General features: G+C 38.4%; 1 protein-coding gene across 1 annotated transcript in view; it reads right to left on the bottom strand.

Moving 5' to 3' along the window:
- Window positions 1-23,276, bottom strand: part of MDN1 (midasin AAA ATPase 1) — a 116,495-nt gene that overhangs the window by 51,046 nt on the left and 42,173 nt on the right. Inside the window, 18 exon segments of the mRNA XM_087943483.1 lie at window positions 483-697; window positions 2,011-2,178; window positions 3,866-3,992; window positions 5,572-5,794; window positions 5,934-6,144; window positions 7,215-7,335; window positions 7,926-8,086; window positions 9,427-9,560; window positions 10,150-10,259; window positions 10,781-10,913; window positions 11,565-11,678; window positions 13,543-13,763; window positions 15,743-15,945; window positions 17,292-17,437; window positions 18,624-18,832; window positions 19,392-19,508; window positions 20,296-20,455; window positions 20,822-21,092. Of these exon segments, the coding sequence (XP_087799609.1) occupies window positions 483-697; window positions 2,011-2,178; window positions 3,866-3,992; window positions 5,572-5,794; window positions 5,934-6,144; window positions 7,215-7,335; window positions 7,926-8,086; window positions 9,427-9,560; window positions 10,150-10,259; window positions 10,781-10,913; window positions 11,565-11,678; window positions 13,543-13,763; window positions 15,743-15,945; window positions 17,292-17,437; window positions 18,624-18,832; window positions 19,392-19,508; window positions 20,296-20,455; window positions 20,822-21,092 (3,044 nt within the window).

The following is a 23,276-nucleotide window of genomic DNA, read 5'->3' as shown; positions in this document are numbered from 1 at the left end:
CACCATGGCCAACTCACTGCAGGATAATTCAATTTAATTATTTAAAGTAAATATTTAATATTTTATTTTTTGCCATTCACATTTCTTTCTGTCCCTCTTTTTGCATCCTTTCTTTAATGATTCTATTCCACCATTTCTTTGATATTAGTGTAACTCTTGTCCCGCAGCAAGTTGTCCTGTGGCGAGATGGCCGTGGCAAGTTCTCCTGCAGAGAGTTGGCCATGGCAAGTTGCCTGTGCCAAGTTAGCCATGGTGAGTTGGCCATAGCGAATTGTCATACACCCCAGGAGAGATCCAAGAGACAAATATGACTACTTGAGATTTTCAACTGGTCTCCTGTTAACAACAGAGGAAAGGGGCACCATCAAAACGTTAACCATCTAAGACATATTTAGAAGTGCTTCTTTTTTAAAAATTAATGATAGCTCTAAGGGATTAAGGATTTAAAGGAACAAAAATGAAGGAACAGTCTTTTTCAATACCTAAATTCAGCCACTGAAGAAAAACCTGCATTGGTCCACAAAACTTTCCTGATCTCCTGAAGCTGTTCTGCTTTTTCTAGGCACGCTCCCAAGGTCACCCTGGAGGCTGACAGAATAGGAAGACCTGTTGTATCGCATTGGCTCCACTTGTTGCTGCTAGTTAGAATTTCAGAGAGGCACTTGGAGAAAACTGCTCGATTCAAAATACCCACACCCTAAATTAATAAAAATCAAAATGTACGTTTAAAACACTGATAATCATATAACATTAAGAGGTTAAGTCCACAACCTTAAGGCTAATTGTAGTCAAGGAGAGCTAATATGCATGGCCTTCTGTCCTGACACCCCAAATGTAGCAAATCCACTTTGTCTCATACATACTATTTCCTATGGAAGATAATAACAAAACTGTAGTCAAAGAAACTATTACAATGGAAGAAAGGAGGCTCTTCCTGATGTCCTGACCATTAATATATAAATTGGAAAAAGGAGAGAGCGTTGTCCCATTGCATTCCCAATTTTTCCAATCAGTGGTTTTCACTGGCCAACTACACTGAAAAATCACCAGATATAAGAAAAAGGAACAGCATGGTGTAAATAAGGATTATTGTTAGAAATGACTTTTGCACCAAATTATCAAGAGATAAAAATGGTGCATTAACTGATCAGGAGCACAAAATAGAAAAAGAGACCTGGACATAAGAGGTTTCAAAAATGACCCAGCTGTAAATATTTTTTTTTAAAGTGGATTCAAGTCTAACAAATACTACAGCATCCAATGCAAGGAAATGAGAACACTTTTAATTCATGTAAACTAGTAGCAAGCACGTTTCTAATTTGAACCTTCTAGCATAAAAGTAGCAATTATACACAATTAAATTTTAGTAAAATGTCTATCTGTAGAAAGCTATTTTAAATAAAGGAACCACAAAAATCAGTCCAATAGGGACAGAATGAAAAAAGATAAAAGGTTTCCCTGTCAACCACGTCTGCCTCTGGGGGCAGTGTTCATCTCCGTTTCTTGGCCGAGGGAGCCAGGGTTGTCCAAAGACAATTTCCATGGTCAGGTGGCCAGCATGGCTATATGCAAAGTGCATGGAATGCCGTTACCTTCTCATCAAAGTGGTACTTATTTATCTATTTGCGTTTGCATGCTTTTGAACTACTAGATGGGCAGGAGCTGGGGCAAGGAAGAGGAGCTCACCCCGTTGCACAGAGCTCGGGTCTTTGTTATGATAACAAAGCTTGTTTATTACTTTAGTTTAGGTTACTTTACTGTCACTGCACCTTGTACAATGAAATTAAATGCCATCTTCAATGTGCATTGTAACTATAAAAATAAAACATAAACACACATCCTTCGCGTGTATACAACTGAATTGAAAACCCCTGATATTGCATTAATATTGCACTATACAGTAGAATTCAATATAGTTACTGCTCTGAATTATTGCACGTACCCTTTTGAAAGAATAAACTGCTATAATTTAACTACCCTTTTGAGAACATTATACTTTTCCACACAAACCTGGATAGAAGAATTCATTAATGAGCTGGATATCGTCTTCTCTTCCACAGAAAATGGCTGCCAGGACAGCCACCGCTCGGGACTTGTAGTTACTGTGGTGCTCCAGAAAGCCTGAAAAGCAGCAACAGCAAGTTCTGACCACAGAAGTGAAATTTCATCAGCAGAGACCTAAAATGAAAGATAAAAAGGCAAAGGTATTAACGACTTCTAAAATCATGCTGGAGTTTTAAAAAATTAATACTCCAACCAATTGTGGAAAATGTCTGAAAATGTTACTTTTCGGAGCAAGTGGGGGCCACCTGTGGACTATCATGTATGTATGCTATATTTCATCATCTTTCAACACTGGCTGTATTAGGCAGGTCTAATAGCCTAGACAGGGTGTCAAACTCAAGGCCTGTGGGCCGAATCCAGCTCACGGAGTGCTCAGATTTGGCCCGCAGGGCCACCTTGGAAACAGCTAAGGACCGGCTCCCAATGCTCCTCCTAGCAAAAACAGAGCTCAGGAAGGCTGCGCGCAGTAGCCCTTTTGCTGGCAGAGGGCTGCAGGAGGCAGTCACAACCGAAAATTGAGCCTGGAGGGCTGCACGGGACCCCCAGAGCTCCATTTTGCTGGTGCCCCCAATACAAATGATGTTGAGCTGGCCATGACCATGACCACGCCCCCACGGTCAAACACAACCCTGATGCGGCCCTCAATGAAATCGAGTTTGGCACCCCTGGCCTAGAATATCACAAACATCCAGAAACTAATTTGTTGCCTCCATCTCAGACCTAGGGAGAATCTGGTATGGTGGTGGTGACATTTAAGGCAACTGTTATGCTCACAATGATTCAAGCTTAAAGTTTAAAACTATGGTCCTTTACAAATAGGAAAATAAATCTATCTCACTTAAAGGACAAATACAGTCAGGAAAAAAGAATCAAATGGGCCGTTTATGTACAAGTAATCCTTGACACATGACCACAATTTCAGTCATAAATCAGGATACTAATAAAGCATGCCCTATGGCCATGCCTGATTTTACAACCTTTTTAGCAAACATGGCAATTGTTAGGCAAATACCATAGTCATTAAGCAATCCCATTATTCGCTATAGGGCGTTTTGTGCTGGAAACTAGAAGTAAATGATGGTTTCTAATAAAAACATCGTAAATTGCAGTAAGCAGATGGCCATAAATGTGAGCTGGTTGCCCAAAATGTGGTGAATACTTAGTTTGTTTTTTACTCTACAGTAAGTCTGATTAACACATTTCAAGTTTCCCTGTAGCTTCTACAAAAGAAAAGGAATTTCTGTCAGAGTATATTCATGAACTGGAATACAGCATGGTAACAAGGTCAGCCAATGAATAGGCATAGCAACTAAGTCAGCCAATGAGAACTGTTTGGAAACTGAAACTAGAAGTAGCCTAGGAAACTGAAATTAGAAGTCGCCTAGGCGTGGCTCTATATTAAGCTCTGAAGTTATGTTGAGATCAGAGTCTGTCTATTGAAGATGAAACTGCTTCTCACCTCTGCTGTGTGTCGTGCTTGCCTGAACTAAAGTGAAACTGATGTCTGTTTCTGAGTTTGTGAGTTGCTGAAGTTACTTGCAACGTTTCCCTTTGAGTTTGCTCCATGTTGGAGAAATCTACAACTGGTTTGTAAAATCTACTTATTATGTTTATAAAGATGTTAAATGAAGCATCAGCCATCTGTGTTTATTTTTCTGGTGCTGAATTATCGCTGCAAAACTGAATAATTTCTCTACACAGTTAAAGATGATGAAATAAATTAGTTTTGTGTTTGAATATCATGCAATCAATCATTTAAAAAAGGGAAGGAATTTATTCAGCGCTAATGTGTTGTTTTTACCTTATAACAGTCGAGTAGATAATAAAGTCCTTGAAGTTGTTGAGAGGTAGCTGGTGTCAACTGAAGGCAAAAAGCAATAAAGGGCCTTATTTCTGAAAAGGTGTTTAACGGATCATTGTTGCTACTCCTGAAAATAATGAGAAAAGCAGCTACTGAATCTTAGCTGTTTGTCTGAACACACACATACCAAAGTACAGCAATAATGAAAAAGGTAAAATCTAAGATAAAATTACCAAAAGTTAACATTCAAGACAATTTGGATGTTCAAAATAGTTCAAACTGTGTACATTTCAGGAAATCGGGCCACAAAATCGGCTCCATACAGCGCCTTACATTTCTGCTAACAGAATTTAAGCTTAAAAAACTCTACCTATTTATAAGTCAAGCTTTTTGGTAGCAACAGTGGCCTATTGAAGCTTGTAAATATGGGTCATATTATTCTAGTACCGGTACTCCTTGGGTTACAACCACCCATTCAGCAACTGTATAAAGTTACAATGGTGCTGAACCATTGAATTTACAACCTGTCCTCCAAGTTGCAGCTGTCCCTAGAATCATACGATTACAATTTAGTTACTTGGCAGCCAGCTATTACTTATGACAATGTCCCCTGGTCATGTGATCACCATTTCCAATGTTCCCTGCCAGCTTCCCACAAGAAAAGTCAACGGAGAAGCCAGTGGGAGGTTGCAAATTACAATGATAAGTCTCCCTGCTGCTTCCCCCCCTACCCCCAAAGAGGTCCCAGGTGGCAGGATGAATTTAGGCTCTGGGCAGGTAAGGGATTGCCTGCTGGCCACTCCTAACAGGCCATAGCTTTGCCTGCATGACTACCACACTGCAACATCCATTGGCACTTGTACAGCAAAACCCACCCTCTCACTATAGTACCCACCCTCATGATTGTGCTCACTTTGCCTGAAGTACCCATCCACATACCTGCCCACATTTGCTCTGTAGCACCCACCTCCACATCTGCCAACACTTGCATCACAACACACTCATCCACCCGCGCCTGCCCTTATGCCACCCCATAGCACACCCCCGTATAAATAGTGTCACCTCACAGTACAGCATAGTCCCACCACACAGGCATTCTCAAGCTCAGCTGTAGCATATACACACGGGGACCATAACACACACTCACCTGCCACTGTACTTGTGAGCTGCCTAAGAAAGGCATGATGTGAGTGGGACTTGCAACGTCCTGCTGGCTTCCCCATTGACTCTGTTTATTTGAACCTGGCAAGAAGTTGCAGGTCGTGGTGACACGAGGTCCTGGTGTAACAACTCATGATCCTTGCTCAACAATGGAAATGACTACTGAAATTCTTGTTCCAATTCCTACAGGATTGCCTGTAAACAACTATTTTCACTGAAGGACAGACTTTAATTGAACCCACAACTAGCTGGTCTCTGAATCAGAGAAAGAACAGAATGCTTGGGAGATTTTCGGCAACATAAGTGTCATGGCTTTCTATGATACCTATGTAGTTTGGGTAGAGATGAGGTGTGAACACATGAGATAAAATGCCGAGAGCAAATTCAGACAGAAGTGCTTTCCCTTTCGTTGTATAATAAAAGTTTTGCACTGTGAATTTTTTTAAAAAATGGAAAAAGCAAAAACCAATCCCTGATTACTCTCACAATATCACAGCAGTGGTAAAGGCAACACTTACATTCCAGACAATAAAACGGACCCTCACCTTTTTAAATAAACCTCAGCAATGCAATCACAGGTCAGCTTGTACTGCCACAACACAGCCAGATACTCCATTCCAGGCCACAATTGTACTCTGTTACACAGCTGAGTTAACAAAGCAGGGTCCAGTTGCTGGCTTTCAGCAGGCTTCTCTTCATGTAGGCTAATTAAAGCGCCTCCTTCTTTTAGCTTTGACTGCTGGAGATTCACCAATGTCTGAAATTCATCTGTAAGAGGAAAAAAAAAAAGATTTTCAACCAAATGCAACCAAGACTTTCTCTAAAAAAAAAAAATTAAACAGAAAAGAATTTTTTGAATAAAAATAGCACAGATTTGCAAGAGATTTAGACTCCAGGACTAATTTACCTGAGCAAAACTCTTTCGAATAACTGGCGCGGAAGACTAGGCCTTGAGCTTGAAGTAACACTGCTTTTACTTTCCACTCTGTAGCGACTGTTCTCAATATACAAATCTCTTTCTGCCGCTGATCATCTCCAACGACAGGCTTCAGCTCTGGGACATGAAGGGCTTTGGAGAGTCTCCTGAGCTGGACCGCAATTTCCAAGATTCCTTTTTCCTGTACAAGTTGAGCGATAGTTAAAAACAATGTAAAAGAGTGGCAACTCTAGCCTAGAAATTTGAATTTTTTCCTCCCCATTTTTCAATTAAAAAGAACACCCCATTATTTAGGCTGAATGTGTGCATTAAGACAGAAGGAAGAGGAGGGGGATTTTGTACACGTGGATTATAAGTGATAGAGGCTCCCACCAAAATTGCTGCCTTTATATGATTTCAACAAAGAATAGAGGGAACTTTCTGCTTGTGTCACTGGAACTGAAGAGGAAAATGGGGTGCGTGCTGGGGATGGGGAATCCATGATCTTCTAGAAGGTATACTAAACTCCCACCAACCTATGGGTCTATGGTAACTCACAGCAGCCAGGTGGGCATGGCTGGGTGGGCGTAGCTATGTGGCCGCAGCCAGCTCAACACAACTGGGTGGGCGTGGCTCACCGCTCACTCAGAGCAGCTGACTCAGTACAGCCAAGTGGACATGGCTGGGTAGGCATGGCCAGGGTAGGTGCAGCTGGGTTGGCATGGAACAAGTCACACTGGCTAACTTGATGTGAGAAAACTCACAAGCTCGCCTCCCCAAACTGCCAACAGCCAAGTGCTTGTGCGCACACATACACACACACACCACATTCCAAGTTTGGGGACTTTTATCCACAGAAGAAGGAGAATTCCTTCTTCCCAAGCCCAGGCATGATTGGCAGCTTGGCAGCTCAGATGTGGATGAAAGTCTCCAAGCTTGGAATGATTGTGTGTTTGTGTATGCATGCATATGCAACAGCATGCCGAAGGAGATGTTCTTCTTCCAATCCCAATCCAAGCATTGGCATTTCCCCTGACTGGTGCCCCCTCAAATCTTTCAAGCTCAGATTGATTTAATTGAGGGTCCTTGCTGCTGTCTGAGCTTGGTTGTTTTCTTGAGGGCATTTCATTAGTCAAACTAGGTAATATCATCAGTTCTAGTCAATATGGGCTGGAAAATTTTATTTAAGTTTTTTTTTTAATCAATGTAACATAGTTTTTAAAGGTTGCTTTTAAAAACATCTATGGTTAAGTTAAAAATACAAATACATACCTTGAAGGGAAGAGGTTTTCCCAAAGCCTTCTGTAGCTTTTTAATGCTGGTGGAAATACCTTCTGGACTAGCAAGAGAAGACTGCATTTGCTGTGATACAGACTGAATTTCCTTGGACAACCTTGAAATGGAACAAACAATTATTTATACAAACTTTTCAGAGGGGAAGACTGATCGTTAAATCACCCATGGGTGTTCTGTATCAACCTTCACTAACTTGGTTGAGAATTCTAAAAACAAATATCTAACAAGTTGGGAAAGACTAATATATTTATGCAGTGGCCTATAATAAGTTTATGAGTAGGACACTGGCAGAAAGCGCATGGACAGGCAAATTTGCATTTAAAAGCACCTAAGCCATAAATGAGATAACCATACTTTTGCCTAGCATGTTGTGCAAATCCAATTCATTCAGCTATTTTGTTTTAATTTATTATGCGAATCCACCAAGTGGGTTAATTGCATAAATCCACATTCGATTAACCAGGGGTTTAGGGTTTCATCGGAACATAGCCTAGTACAGGGGTCTCCAACCTTGGCAACTTTAAGCCTGGAGGACTTCAACTCCCAGAATTCAAAGCTGGATGGGAATTCTGGGAGCTGAAGTCCACCAGGCTTAAAGTTGCCAAGGTTGGAGACCCCTGCACTAGTGGAAAGGAAGACTCCTGGAAAAGCTAAATAGTACTATGGAAAATTACAAAGCAGACATACTTTTGCTGCTCATATCCGCTCAGAAGCTGAGGTACTCTGCTGATTAAATGTTTCACAACCCAGTGCCAATGGAGAGACAAGAGCATCAAGCCAGGAGAATCTAAAGCCACCGTTTCCGATGTTGTCCAAAACCTGTCACGCCACAATAAGCTTTGTAGAATCTAGAAGCAACCCAGGGAGAATACGTTTTTTAAACGCAGTAGGGGCTCAGATGAAGAGTTAGCATTTTCATGTCAGGAAATATCAATATCTTGTTTTGAGAATGATAAGAGGAAAAAGCAGACTTCCATGTCTACTCCCCTCACATTCTTAAGCTACTCTCATGAAGAACATTTCCAGTTTTGTAGGGGAGACAAAGACAATTTCTGTGGTTCTAATGAGACGCTAGAAGAAATTCTCACCTTCCAAGCTTATGACAAAGATATACTACAGATAGTTCTCAACTTTAAAAGTCAATTTGGACCAGAATTTTTGTCACTAAGCAATGTGATTGTAAAGTATGATTGCATCTTTTAATGATGGCACACCATGCAGTTCTGGTTATGGGTACCCCACGATTGTTAGGTGAGGCATCTTCCTGCTGGCTTGCCACAACCAAAGACAGTGGGGAAGCTAGCAGAAAAATTGCCAAGTCCCATGTCCACAGGCAAGTAAGTGGAGGAGGAAGCAAGGTGATGGCCACATGAAGCATGGGATGGAAAAGGTGTGCAAGGGTGTGTAAGTGTCCACTGCAGCATGACAGTAGAGGAGTTGGGGGAGGGTGAATGGGCAGGGGAGGCTACCCCAGTGACTTACAACTTTCCCCGCCAGCTTCCCCATTGATTTTTAGGGGAAGCCCACAGGGAAGGTTACAAATAGTGATCACACAATTGTGGGACACTTGGCAACTGATCGTATGTGTAAATGAGTTGCCAGGCACACAAAATTCCCAGGGGACAGCCAAAATTCCCAGGATCAGTCATAACCACCATTCATTTAATACTGTCATAACCTGGAATAGTTATTGATCAAATGGTCACAGATCGAGGACTACCTGCATTATCAAAACACAATAGCAAAAATTGAGCATACCAAAGCTATGCTCAATTTTAAATGAAAGTATCTGAAGCTAATAGGCAGCAAATCTAAGTTATATTAATGAAATTAATTCTAATTATTTTACAACACTCATTAATATTGATCCTTTGTAGCAAAAATCTGCTTAAGCCAGTGGCCCCCAACCCTTTGGGCACCAGGGACTGGTTCTGTAGACAGAGGTTTTTCCACGGACCAGAGGGGGGCATGATATTGTGTGCTGCCTACATCCCATGGATGGGGATTTTGCTTGTTTGAGCGAACCGGTTTCCATGGACTAGGAGTTTGGGACCTCTAATTTAAGCAAGTATCTAAAAAAGTACTATGGATAAATCAGCAGGGGGGAGGGGATAATACGGGACCAGAATGAAATACAAGATAGTACTTATAGCTCAAAGGTTAGAAAATATCTATATTGCCTACTTACTTCATATAATTTCTCATCAGACACAGCAACTTGTGTAGATTTCACCCAGTGCAGTACGAAAGCATCCCAAAGTTCAAAAAAGGCAGCAAGGTGGGCCACAATAGCATGTGGAAGTGAGCTGTGGTTGCCAGGATCTTTTAAGTTCAAAAGATAAAATTAAAACCAAAGAAAATATGTACCAATATCCAGTACAGGTTGCATTAACAGTACATTATTCAACCCATGAGTAGCAGTTAACGAAACACTGAAGATGTCTGCAACCTGTTCTTCTGAATTCTTTGCGGAAAGTTAATATCATTTATAAATGTACTATTCTTTTTCTCAGAAGATTACTAAATGTAAAGTGCACAAAGCTTGAGTTGCACATTCAGAGGCAGAAAATGCAACCTCCACTCCTCCCCACCACAGATTGGGTGCATTCCCTAGAGTTCTTCAAAAGTTGCCACCAAACGGTAATTTTAAATCTGGTAAGAGGGGGACATTAATGGCTAGACAAAGACAAATCTTATTAACTACATTTAATTATTTTAGTTTAAATTAAACAATTTCTATCTTTTTTTTCTTTTTAGTTCCATAAAAACACTTTAAGATATGAAATTTTATAAAATTAAATCTACATGCAACTATAGCTTCTTTATTTGTTTTATCCATTATAATTAAAAGAAATGGTAAAAAGAAAATGGCTGAATTTTCACTTATTAAAAGCAGAAGCATAACGTATACCTTTATATAACTCTACAGACACCCTCAAAGCACTAGTTCTGTTTTTTTTGGTGTTAATCAAACTTCTTTCAACATAACTTTTTCTTTCCCGGTTCAGAAACAGGATTGCCCTGTAATTACAATACAATACACAACAAATGTCACTGAAATTCCTGGAGTAGGAAATATACAGCCTACAAAATAAATTTCATTATGATATCAATGTTGCATTAACATAACACCAAATGTTCTAAGATACCACTACAATAAAATGGACCATGCCAACCGATTTATAATTTTTAGAAGGCAACAGATTAGAAATGGGAGGATATTATTCTTTATGTGATAATCAACAGTAATGAAAAGTGATATATGAATTTTGGAGGGTTTATTTTAAAACAGGAACATGCGTTCCCTCGTAAATGATGTGAGGGATTCAGAAAAAAAAGTAATAGAACCCTATATTATTAAAAGTATGAGAATATGGAAAAGTGATTATAGAGGTTTTTTGGACATGTTTCTCTCTCTCTCTCTCTCTCTCACACACACACACACACACACTCACTCTTTCTGTCTCTCTCACACACAGAGAGAGTAATGGCAAGCTTTTAACCCTTCTAATAAAAAAAAGTGCTCATACAATTAAACTCACCGATTTGAAAGTGATTTTAGAAGGACAAGCAGCTGATCTGAGTGTTCTATTTCTGTATCAAAATCGACTGAATTGCTAATCGTATCCAAGTACTGCATGTTCCATCTTGGATCCATAGGAATCACATGCTCATCTATAAAAGATAAATGGACAGTGAGAAGACTGGTATGCTTATTTATGATCTCTTTAATAGATACTGTGAGGTAGACACAGTCTATTGAATGAGAATTCAAATTATGTCTGTAATTATATACTGAGAAGTAAAAAGCTTAAGAACAAAACAGAAAACAAATGTATTTTACCTGACATTTAATTACTTCCTATGCCTAGTGTCAAAGGAAAAAATTTTTTCCAAAAAAATTCTTCTATCCCCCAAATTTAGCTCAATTTTCTCTTCACTTCCTTTTTACTAGAATATTCAGAAAACAGTTCTGAGTGGTGTGGTGGCCTAGAGGTGGAGCTCTCACCTCACAATTAGGAGACTGTGAGTTCAATCCTAGGTAGTGGCAAATATTTATTTCTGGGCACCTGAGAATATATCTGCTGAATAATACTCTGCATTGGCAACAGGCAGGTCATCCGGCCAGTAAACACTCAGCTCCATTCAGTTGCCCAGACTCCACCCCGCAAGGGATTATGCGGTCATTAACAGGATTCGGATGATTCAGACAATGGTTATAAAGCTTTAAAAGTCCCATTCTCGTTTCTTTAGTGTTCATTATCTGAAATCTTCAAGAGGAGAATACATACAAAATACCGTGCAGGGGAAGGGAAATCATCTTACCGGTCATATTTGGCTGCAGCATCTTTATTACATTACTAATTCCACTTGAGAGGGGGCTGAAGTAGAAATTATTCAGAGATGCAGCACCAGCTTCTAGTTGAGTGTACACAGAATCTGTAGAGTAGTAGAATTGTAAGCTTAAGCTGAGATCAAGATGCCCACCAACTTCAGTCTCAGGTTTGAGTACAATATGTGCTTCTTGTCCATGTATGTGTATACAGGTGGTCCTTGATTTACAACAGTTCGTTTAGTGACCGTTCAAAGTTAAAATGGCACTGAAAAAAGTGACCGATGACCATTTTTCACAGTTACCACCTTTGCAGCATCCCCATAGTTGTGTGATCAAAATTCAGATACTTGGCAACTGGGTCATATGCATATGATGATAGCAGTGTTCCAGGCTCACGTGATCCTCTTTTTGTGACCTTCTCACCAGCAAAGTCAATGGAGAAACCAGATTCACTTCACAACCTGGTTACTAATTTTAAGAACTACAGTGATTCACTTAACAACTGTGGTGAGAAAGGTCGTAAAACAAGGCCAAACTCACTTAACAAATGACTCACTTAACAACCAAAATTTTGGGCTCAATTGTTGGCTTGAGTCTAGAAACTTTTGAGGTGATGTGGAATGGACTCTTGGGCAGTTCAGGGCTAAATCAGATTTTGACTTTAAAGTGGGGAAGATTAGGGATTTTGCTGTTAAGGAAATGACAACAAATATGGAGAAAGATGCAAATATACCCCTCTATGTTTACTTTTATTCTGACTTTATAAACTTCCATTACATTTAGAATGGGAAAAGGAGGAACGAGACAAGGAGATAGGTATCGATTCTTTTTATGGAAGCAGTTGATGGTTTATATAGTGGCTGATCAGTAGTACTGGTATCAACTAAATTCTGTACAGGTAGTCCTCATTTAGTTCATAATTGTTCATAATTACGATAGTGATGAAAAAATAACTTTGCAACATTGCTTTTATGACTTTCACAGGTCTGTAAAGCAAAGAAAAGCTGAAATAACATCTTAAACATAGTGTGGTTTCACTTAGTGACTATCTCACTGCAGTGGCCAATCCCAGTGGTGGTCACTAAATGTGGACTACCTGTATACTTGAAAGAGACAATGAATGCAGAGGCGGCATTAGACGAGGCAACCCCTGGAACAAAACCTTCACCTGAGAAGGAAGGATTCAGAAAAAGAAGACAGCTTTCCTCACAAGCTTTTTAGTGAAAAGGGTGCAATTTTTTTTGCTGCTGCATGAAAGTCTGTATTATGGAAGTTTTCATTGTTCACTGACTAAGTAGAGAGCTTAGGGGAAAACTCAGGTATTGTCTTTTTGTCTGAAACTGTTCACCTGCACTGGAGAGAAACTGCAGCTGCCTTGCTATCCCTCTCAAGTGACAGAACCAAAGTGACTGGAGCTGCCAGCACACACTCTGCACTGATGTGCTGGGGAGACTCACAGCAGGAGCATCCCTGGCAGCTCCCAATTTTCCTCTCACACAATCTGACCTGCTGTGTTTTTTGGTGCTTTTGTTAAAGAGAGGCTCTCATGCTGGTGTTATGAGAAGGAAAAGGATAAAACACCAACCTTTCTTTTAAAATACCTCTGATAATGCAAGCAAGGCAGGAAAAATAAGGGCATTTTCTTTTATTTATTTTTTAAAGGATGCCTGAAAAGGAAACTTCCAAAAAATGGAATTTATGTTTTTAGAAAAAATGAAAAATTAGAAAGGAGAAAAACTCAGTTGCCTGGCTTGTACATAATGTTAAATCAGATTTACTTTGCCTGGCTGTATTTGCCAGAATATACGAATTCACTCCATTTCATAACTATTTTACTTGTTTGTTCTAGGCAGCAAACTATCAGGATAATATCCATCCATCCATCCATCCACGGATACGGGCAGCCTTTATGCACTACAAACATTGCAATCAGCTTTTCTTCAGCAGAGGGTAAGAGCTGATACTTACCAGGTACTTCGGCTAAATTCTTTTTTATCTGATTAAGCCATCCAACTCTCAGTGTCCAGTCCTGATTGGTGGCTTTTTCTATGAATAACTTAACAGCTGCAGAAAGAACTTCTAAATCATCCGCCCAGGACTCATTCATCTCTACTGCAGCAAATTTGAGACAATCTGAATTTGAAGACCACAGAATTTTCTCAAAGTCACGTATATTAAGAGGAAGTGTCCTGAAACAGAAGTTATATTTTTTAAAAACAAAACAAAACAATGCAGTACAAAGGACACATCGTCATCTGTATATAAATGGCAAAGGCCTGCAAGAGACATTTCTCCTTAATAGTGGGTTTCTTCAAGATCTTGTAACCTCTTTCTTTTTTCCCCCTTTCTTTTTCTTTCTTTTCTCAAAATTCTTTCCCTCTCTTCCTCTTCTCTCTTCTTTCTTTTTCTTTCTTTTGCTTATTTGTGTATGTATTGTGACTGGTTTTAATTGTAAAAATTAATAAACTATATTTATAAAAAACAACAACAGTGGGTTTCTTCAATGGCACACTTTCCCATTGCAATTTCTCTCAATTTGATGATGCTACCCAAACCTTCAGAGATAGTTGGGGGAATGCCCAGGAGGAGAAATCCTTTTGGTCAGTGATGAAGGCATAATGTCCAATGGGCAGGAATTACTGCATAGAGCCAAATTAGTTATTACTTTATATTAAATGGTTAGAAGCAAATAGAGCTTTCAACCCATTGCATCAAGATTTGAGACCTAATCCTTAACTACATTTTGCATTCAAACAAAATGCTTAGTTACAATTAAGGAAGAGAAACCCTGATGAGAAACAATGTGTGTACATGGCTAAAAGTAGTCACAAGCTTTAACATTATCTGTATTTTGTTATGATCCTACATTAAAAGCACATCTTCACATCTAACAGACGACAACCATATGTGAGGAGAGCCTGAAGGATGCCAATTTCCCCTTTTCCTTGATAGCATCCTTTCCGGGCATCTCTGCATGCAACTATCCAGGCAGAAGGCTCTGTTGTGCCTATAGTTAACCACAGAGGCTTACAACTGATCTAAAACATCACTTTGAAGAAGACTCTGCATTTGAAACTGAACATATAAAAGTCTTCCCCCCTTTTGGGGACATTCACCCAGACCCCCCCCCATTCCTATTCACACCTAAGCTCTTATCCGAGTGCATTGGCATGGCTTCCATATTTATATGGTGATCTCCCGAAGCAGGATCTGAAACATGTATTTCATTGTCACATATGCATTTAACAGAATTAATATTCCATTTTAAGTACACTTCAGCACTGGTGCGAAGGAAGGCTATCATTTCAGGCAGCAGAGGACCAATGACATCAGCCTTCCCTGTTTTCTCATCACACACTCTTTTGGAGAACTAATTATCCTATGTTCCAAAACCTATAGTTACTTACTTACTTATTTGGTGTATGGCATACAGTGTCAGGGAAATCTACAAATGCTAGACACAATGCAGTCCTGACAGTCTTAAGTTTTGTTGTGGATAGCTTTGTTGAAGTACATCTCTCAAATCTGAAATGTGACTATTTATGAGAAGCCTTGAAGATACTTTTAACAATGTGATAACATACACTCAGAAGATGCCTGTGTGCTAAACTGTCAACCCTCAATCTTCGAATTAGCTTTATTTAGACAGAGAGGAAAGATAAAACTATGGTTTCATTTGGTATAGATTTAATATGTTTAAAAACTGAGCTGTGATATTTTCTATTAAGATGTAACTCATAAGTCTCTATGATTTTAAAAAGAATGCTTACCTTTGTAGTATTTCTTTATCTTTGTTTCACCTTGCTTTGCTTTGCTTTCTATTTGCTACCTGTTCAGTGGTATTCTTTAGGATTTTTAAATATATAGTTTTGGTGGAATTGTGTACAGGGTTTAGAAGTTCTGGTGATCTTCTTTTTGAAGAAAAATTCCAGCTAGTTTCTATACAGCAGGAGTGTCCAACCTTAGCAACTTAGTTGGTTGGGCAACTAAATTCTGGGAGTTGAAGTCCTCAAATCTTAAAGTTTCCAAGGTTGGACACCCCTGCTGTAGAGGAATTGGGGATGGGTGTTTTTTTTTTTCCTTCGGAGCCAGCAAATGATCCTCAACCAGAATTAATTCACCTGGGAATGTTAACCCCCAATTGTCAAATAAAACATTTCTTGCCCACCTGTTGCTTTTTAGGTTCAGTCTGTTCAGGCAATAGGCCAGGACTTGCCCATCACTATGAACTGTAGAAAGGAGAGAATCTTCAGCTGCAAACACAGCACTGCAGGCCGAATCTGGCCATAATCCCAAGGCAAGGAGAGAAGCGTCCTTTGTTTCGTCTGACTCCAATGCTGAAACATGCTTCATTATCAAATCAAGCACAAGCTAATGTATAAGGACACACAAAAGATTGCAAAAGAAGAGGTTATACAAGACTTCCTCTATTACGAAGTATAAAAAACAAAACTGCCTTCACTGCACTCTGTGAAAATCAAGAGTTAGATAACGATACTTCGGCACATACACAACTCCTCTGTAGTTTCTTACTATCACTGATGATGTTACCTAGTTTGGTAATGAAACATCTGCAAGAAGATAATCAAGCTTGCAAAATCTCACCCCTCTTCCCCTTTGCAGTCATATTATCGCATTCTGATTGCTTGGCAAGTTGGTCACGCTTATTACTGGTTTGCCAATATATGTTTAGTATTTGCAGACTTGCTGTTTGCTCTCTGCTGGATTCCCCAGAAAGTCAATGTGTAAGCTGGTGGGGAGGGTGTGTGTTAAATGAACGAGTTCCACGCCAAAGATTTCAGCTCTATGCAAGCAGGCATGGAGCTGAAATCCTTTGTGTCTGCTTACGTGGCTAAAATCCTTTCGTGGGGAATTTTGCAGCTCCCAGTGATGAGGAAATGAAACCCAAGCAGGATTTTCAGCTCCTGAGCAAAGACAGCACAATAAAGTAAGAAGGGCAGGTGCTTGGTGGGGGGGATGGCATGGGAAAGATGTAGGCCACATAACAGTGCTTCTCCACCCGGGCTGGAAATCCTGTTTGGATTTTGGCAGGGAGGATTTACAGCTCCTGAGTGGAGAGACCCAGCCTGCATCGGGTCCCCTTGGGTCTCCTCCACCTCCCCTGAAGCGCCCCAGGTTCATTACCTAGGACTTTGTCCACTTAACAAGATCCCTTAACAACTACAACCAGAAGTGCTGAGATTGCAGTAGTTGAGTGAAACAGTCACATGGCATCTTATTGAATGACTGCTTCACTTCAATGACTAAGATTCCAGTCTCAATAGTGGTTGTAACTCAAGAATTACCCCTATTATTATTATTATTCAATTTGAGATCCCAATAATTCATTATAGATTTAATATTTTAGAAGAGCTTGTCAGAGGAGGTCAATTTCTTAGATTCTAAGAAGTAGGGATAAATTCATGAAACACATTTTAAAATATTCAGCTGATCCGATTCATACTGCACAGTCTTAAAAGCCTAGTACATTTTAAGATATTTTAAGAAATTTTGGCTGCTACCTACTTTGGGATATATTTTGAATAAAAAACAGATTCTGCTTCCTTGTCCAGTGTCTATGCTTTCTTATTGGATCCATTTTTGTCAGGTGCCTTAGTGTATGAGAGTAAATGTTTGCGAAAAGATGAAATACATTTTAAACGAGTAAATTCTTTGTTTTTCTTCTACACACCAGATTATATCTGAAAGCAGATTACCTTTTTGTCCTTTTGGGACTGCTGTGTAGATGCATAAACCTCCCAACATGCTTTATAGAAACTCTTCGCTAAACCAAGTCCTTGGTGTAATCGCTGCACAATCAGTGTGGCAGTGTGGATCAGAGTTGAAAGACTATATGTAGAACCTGAAAAGCAAAATGTCACCATCTGGTAAGCATGTATGCATTTGATGAATATCTGCATTAAGTATATAGAGAATTGTAACTATTTACTGTCAAAATGGTAAATTACATGTTTTTTTCTTTGTTGTAATTTTTTTTAACTTTTTCTTTTAAAGCACTTTCATGTGGTTGCTTTTCTCTTTTCTTTGCAAATATATTTCTATCATAATTATCTTCATGTTTCGTTCTTTGTCCTTTTTGTTACTGTTTTAAAAGCAATATAAACAATTGTTTCAATTCTGAACAGCAAAATAAGTAACTTGATTGTGTCCTTTTGGAAATGTTGGAGAGGTAATCAAACTCCGGGCACATATTATCACGTGTGGTGGACATGTCCAAAAGCAAAATAAATTTGGACAAAAATACATACATGGTTAGAAAAAATGTTAAGGTAGCATATAGACTACAAACCAGAATTATTTTTGTTAGGTATAATACCAGAAAAATATGATAAAGGAAATGTATATTTAATATTACATGTTTTAACAGCAGCAAGAATTGTACTTGCGCGATACTGGAAAAACGAGGAGACACCCACGGAAGAGATAATTAAAAAAAAACATTAGTGTGCAGAAATAGGCAGACTAACAATGAAGATAAAAGAAAAAGAAGACTCAGAATATTTTCAAATCTCGAACTCATTTTATCAATGGTTAGATAACACAGGTAGAAATTAGGAGTTTAATATTGCTATGTAAACAAACTGACCCAGAGAGTACACTGTTCACCAAGAACTTATTGTATACAAAGAGAAAATATATAAATAAAATTAAATTTAAAAAAGATTATGTCCTTTTAAATTGGTTTTGATTCTTTTAACAACTACCACATAGCTATAATTTCTCCAGGAGGATCTGTTCCCCAAACTAGATTTTCTCCAGGAGGATCTGTTCCCCAAACTATTTAATTCTTCCAATGTTGTGCCCATTGCCCCTGGGTGGTTGTCCTTTTCTTCTCTTTCCTTCCATCTTTTCCAGCATTATAAACAAACCATTGAACCTGGATATTTGCACTAAAGTGAGAACTCCGCATTGATTAAAAGCTTATACAATGCACTTCACGCTCTGGTCATTTTAAAGAACCCTCAAACACGTATCTAAAGAGAAGAAATTTATCCATCCTCTGTCAAGTTACGATATGCGCATCTCACCTGCTAGAGTTTCCTTGGCTTCTGTGTGCACAGCTATGAGCGTATCACATATGCCATTTCCCAACAGCCCCAAGCCATGCAACAGCAGCTTCACATCATGAGGATCCAGTGGATTTTCGTGAGTATCTCCTGGAATATAGACTTCAACGCCACGATTCCGCATGGCTCGGGATATCTCCCCGTGTGCGGGATCCATTGAAAGAAAAAGTCTATTAACAAGAGCAGAACATCCAGTATCTTATTTTGCTGCTAAAACAGAGTGGGAGATATAGTAGGAAAAGAGACAACTCAAGAACTTTGTAGGACACATGCCCATGATGCTTAGTAAAAGCAGCCTCTGCAGTAGTTTTCTAAATTGCTTCTCCCACCAATCCAAAATGCTTGTATATATTTGATGTGTTTGATACTACAGGTTAGGCTATACCCCCATTGTTGCTTAATGTAAAGCAGGCAATTAATTTTTTTTCCCATTTGGGTCATTATTTAAGAATTTATTATTTGACAGCGGTTTTCTGCTCCAATTTTAATAACAGAACCCACAGCTTCCTTCTTCTGGCCTGGTGCTTTAACTACTAGACCAAATTGACTTTTTTTGTTCTGTTTCTCTGCTTGTGATTGGTAAAAGATCTGTAATAAAAATGAATGTCTGTGCATTTCCAGGATGAATGAAACCCAACTTTATATCTATTTTCAAAGGACATTTATAAAAAATGGGTATTATTAATTGAAAAGACATTTCTACAAATGCTCAGAGATTAGGTATAGTACCTGAAATTCGGGTGAGGAACAACACTGGGAGTTACTCCATCTGTCACTCCTCTTTCACTCAAGGTCAGGACTCCTCTGGGTTCAAGCAGAGCATTCAAGCGGTCCAACACAGAAGGGCTGCAAATTAAAAAGGGAAATCACAACAACCTTAGTTAAGTTATGAAATGAATTCAAAACAAATTCATGTGGAAACAAAACAGATCTATTTTATTTTTTAAGAAACAGAAATCAGTTACTATTCTTAATCATTTATCAGCTCATTCACTGGTGAACTTTATTACTCTATGTGCATATATAAAATAATCACAAGGGTGCCTTGCAGGAATTAGATCCCATCTACCTAGCAAGACATCTGTGATGTTGGGAATGAGCATCTTACTTCAGCAATTTGTACATACATGCCAGCTTGCATTATACAGGAATAACAGGGATGTGAGCAAATACAAAATATAGTTTCAGGTTTTTTTCTATAAAATGCAAGGCAGATGTGAGATCAAATGTGCTGAATAATCTGGTATCCTCAAGGATCTTTTGAGGCAAAACAGATTAAACCCAATATGAATCATTGCACTAGATTAGGAAAACAGCAGCACACTTGTTATCTTATTATCTTTCTCTTCAGCTACATAGGGACTCAGTTCAAATTCTTCTAGGTCTTTAATTTAACTAGCCTGGATCAGAGACAATTAATTAATTCATAGTTCAGCATTATGACAAAAAAGACCCAGCATGATTTTACTGTGGTTTTTTTCCCTCCTGAAATAAAAATCTTGTTAAGGACTGGACTGATGTTATACAGCAATATTAGGAAGTATTTATGATACACCAGATGTGTAGTTGACATACTCTGCTTTTTTTATAGTAGTAGGTAAAGACAAAACTCTAATTCCTATAGTAATTTTACCTGCAGAAGTTTACATTGTCCATTAGAAGCCAGTCTCCAGCCTCTAAAGCCTGAACTAACATCCCATCAACCCATTCGAAAGTCCCATGAGTATGGCCATTCATAAATTGAACTATTTGCAACTTGAAGTGACGAAACTCTTCTACAAGTGTTGAAAATTCTAGAATGAGAGTAGCCAAAAAAAAAGGTTTCAATATTTCTGTGCACCAAGAAGCTGGCCTTCACAACATTTTCAAACATTAAACCTAAAAACTGTTGATCACAGAAAAAACAATACATACATACAATACATACATATTCATTTGAATTTGTAACTGCTAGGAAGCTGAATTGAAACAGCAGAGTATTGATTTTAGGAAAGTATATTGTTCTTCAAAACAGCAATAGTTGCAATAAAGCAGCAAATTTAGCTTCTCAAATAAATGCTCAAAACAAGTAAAATGTGCACGCATACCCACACAAATACACAATTATAAATTATATATTAATATTATATATTAAAAAAGGCTTTGACTTTCCTGCATACCTGACTTTGAAATTGAGCTGATCTTGCTATTGAGTCTCTGGACTAGCACTAGTACTCCTTCCAACTTATTCACCAACTCAATGGTTATATTTTGATTCCCTTCCCCAAAAGATTTGGATTTGAAATTAAAAATGAAATTGCTCCAGGCACGCAAGACAACTTCAGCATCCTCAGGGCACATGGTATTGAGGAGGAGACTGTCTCTTAGAAGGGTGCTGACAACATTCTCTACCTTTTCCAGCAAGAATTTCCATGGCCGAATGATGTCAACCTATAGAAGATATTAATACATCAGTCACAGCTGCATTCCATTGCCATATTACAACTGGAGTTCAACTACTTATTCTGAATGAATGCTCTGTCTTCAAACAGAACTGACAATATGTAGTTAAGGAAGTAGCTGGCCTTATTAGTTAGAATGGACAAGGTTAAAGAAAAACGTACGATGAGACAGCTTCTGTTCAGAGATTCTTTGGTAACCGACTGTCCCATCTTCTTTACAGACTAATGTAAGATGACTGTGGGTCCTTGGAGCTCTTTGAGCTTGGTTGTTTTCTTACAGATGTTTCATTACCCAACTAGGTAATATCACCAGTGCGCTGATGTGTAGCACTGATAATGTTACCTAGTTTCTTGAGACTTTGCAAGAAAACAATCAAATTCAGGGAGTACCAAGGACCACACTGGGCAATGGTATTCTTGTCTATTGTAAGCTGATAGTTAGAATGTGTGAGGCTATTCATTTTTGTGGAAATTACACAGCCGCCCAAAGAAACTTAGGCAATGAATATAAGATTCCCTTGGGCTTCCCTTGGAAGGGAAACTTAGGCAATGAATATAAGATTCCCTTGGGCTTCCCTTGGAAGGGATGAGAAGTCCTAATGGTGGGGAGCAAGATGTTAAGAAGCAAAAGTTTTTTAGAGATAATGGATAAATCTTATTGTTAAAGGGATTCTAGAAAGGTACATAAGACTGCATTTTTATACTTGTATTTAGAAGTAATCATAGAAAATTAGAAATAATATGTAACTTAAAATGTGATAAAATATTTAACATAAATTAGTGAAATTTTTGGTTAAGAAAAGCGAGTACTGTAATGAAACATGATTCAAGATTGTGATGTGGGGGGGTAATAAGAAAGCATAAGTGTTCCCACAAAGGCATGATATTTAATTGAAATGGATAAAATGTTTAAGATATAAATGATTGTTAATATTAATGATTAGAATATGGTATACTAGTGAAATTTTTGTGAAATGAGATTTGAAGTAGAAGAAGGAGGAACATTTTAATGAAATATTGAGCTATAATATGTGATGTGGGGGGGAATAATTATGGAAAATAGGGCTCCCATAAAAGTATGTGATTTAATTGAAAAGCAATGAGTTAAACGTTTAAGATATGAATGAATATCAATACTAATGAATAGATTTGTATTATTTTTGATAATATAGTATAATTTTAGAATGTACCAGACAGAATCCCAATGTATGTCATGTGTTTTATATTAAGTATTATAAATATAGGTGGAAAGAGATAAAGGCATCATACTCCATATAGTGTACAGGAGAAGCATTTCTTCTTTTTTTAAAGAAGAAAAATAAATGGATGGCTGGAGTAGAACAGACAAAGAATAATAAATATTATGATATGAATTGAGAGGAGATAAATAAAATAAAATAAAATAAAATTGAGAAAATTTAAAGGAGAGGACAAGTCATATAGAAAATTGAAAATGTTAATAAGATATGAAATGGTATGTAAAATGAATATGAATTTGAATTTGTGTCTGTATCAAGAGTTTTAACCCGGGACTAAGCAACTTTCAGAAAAGAGATTTTTTATGCTTTTATGTTTCGTGTTTATGTGTATTTATGTATTGTTTGTCTTGAAAATAAAACTTGTTTAAAAAAAAAAAGATTCCCTTGGGCTGGTAACATGAAACTTCAACAAATGTTTTTTGCCATCAGGAAACTGCTGTTGATCAAGAAAAATAATTTCAAGAATTGCTCCCCATCACCACTGTCCCAGCCAATAAACAAAGAAGGAAACTTGATTTAGGCCAATCCTTCAGGCAGCGTCAGCATAACAATGACAGTTCTAGCCTCCTACTGCAAAAGCAAGCAAAACATTATCTAGTTTTTGGGACCACAGGGGCTTTTAAAACTTGCAGAAGACCATTGAGCCATGGAGGCGCAGTGGTTAGAATGCAGTACTGCAAGCTACTTCTGCTGACTGCCAGCTGCCTGTAATTTGGCAATTCAAATCTCACCAGGCTCAAAGTTGATTCAGCCTTCCATCCTTCCCAGTTTGGTAAAATGAGGACCCAGATTGTTGGGGGCAATATGCTGACTCTGTGAACTACTTAGAGAGGGCTTTAAAGCTCTGTGAAATGGTATATAAATCTAAGTGCAATTGCTACTCTCTGCTCCCTCCCCCAAATTTTGGCACAACG

Source organism: Notechis scutatus, chromosome 1 (assembly GCF_049901735.1).
Source record: "Notechis scutatus isolate UNSWTSFEM ecotype Mainland chromosome 1, rNotScu1.2, whole genome shotgun sequence".
NCBI classification, from domain to species: Eukaryota; Metazoa; Chordata; class Lepidosauria; order Squamata; family Elapidae; genus Notechis; species Notechis scutatus.
This window is presented reverse-complemented; position numbering and strand designations above follow the sequence as displayed.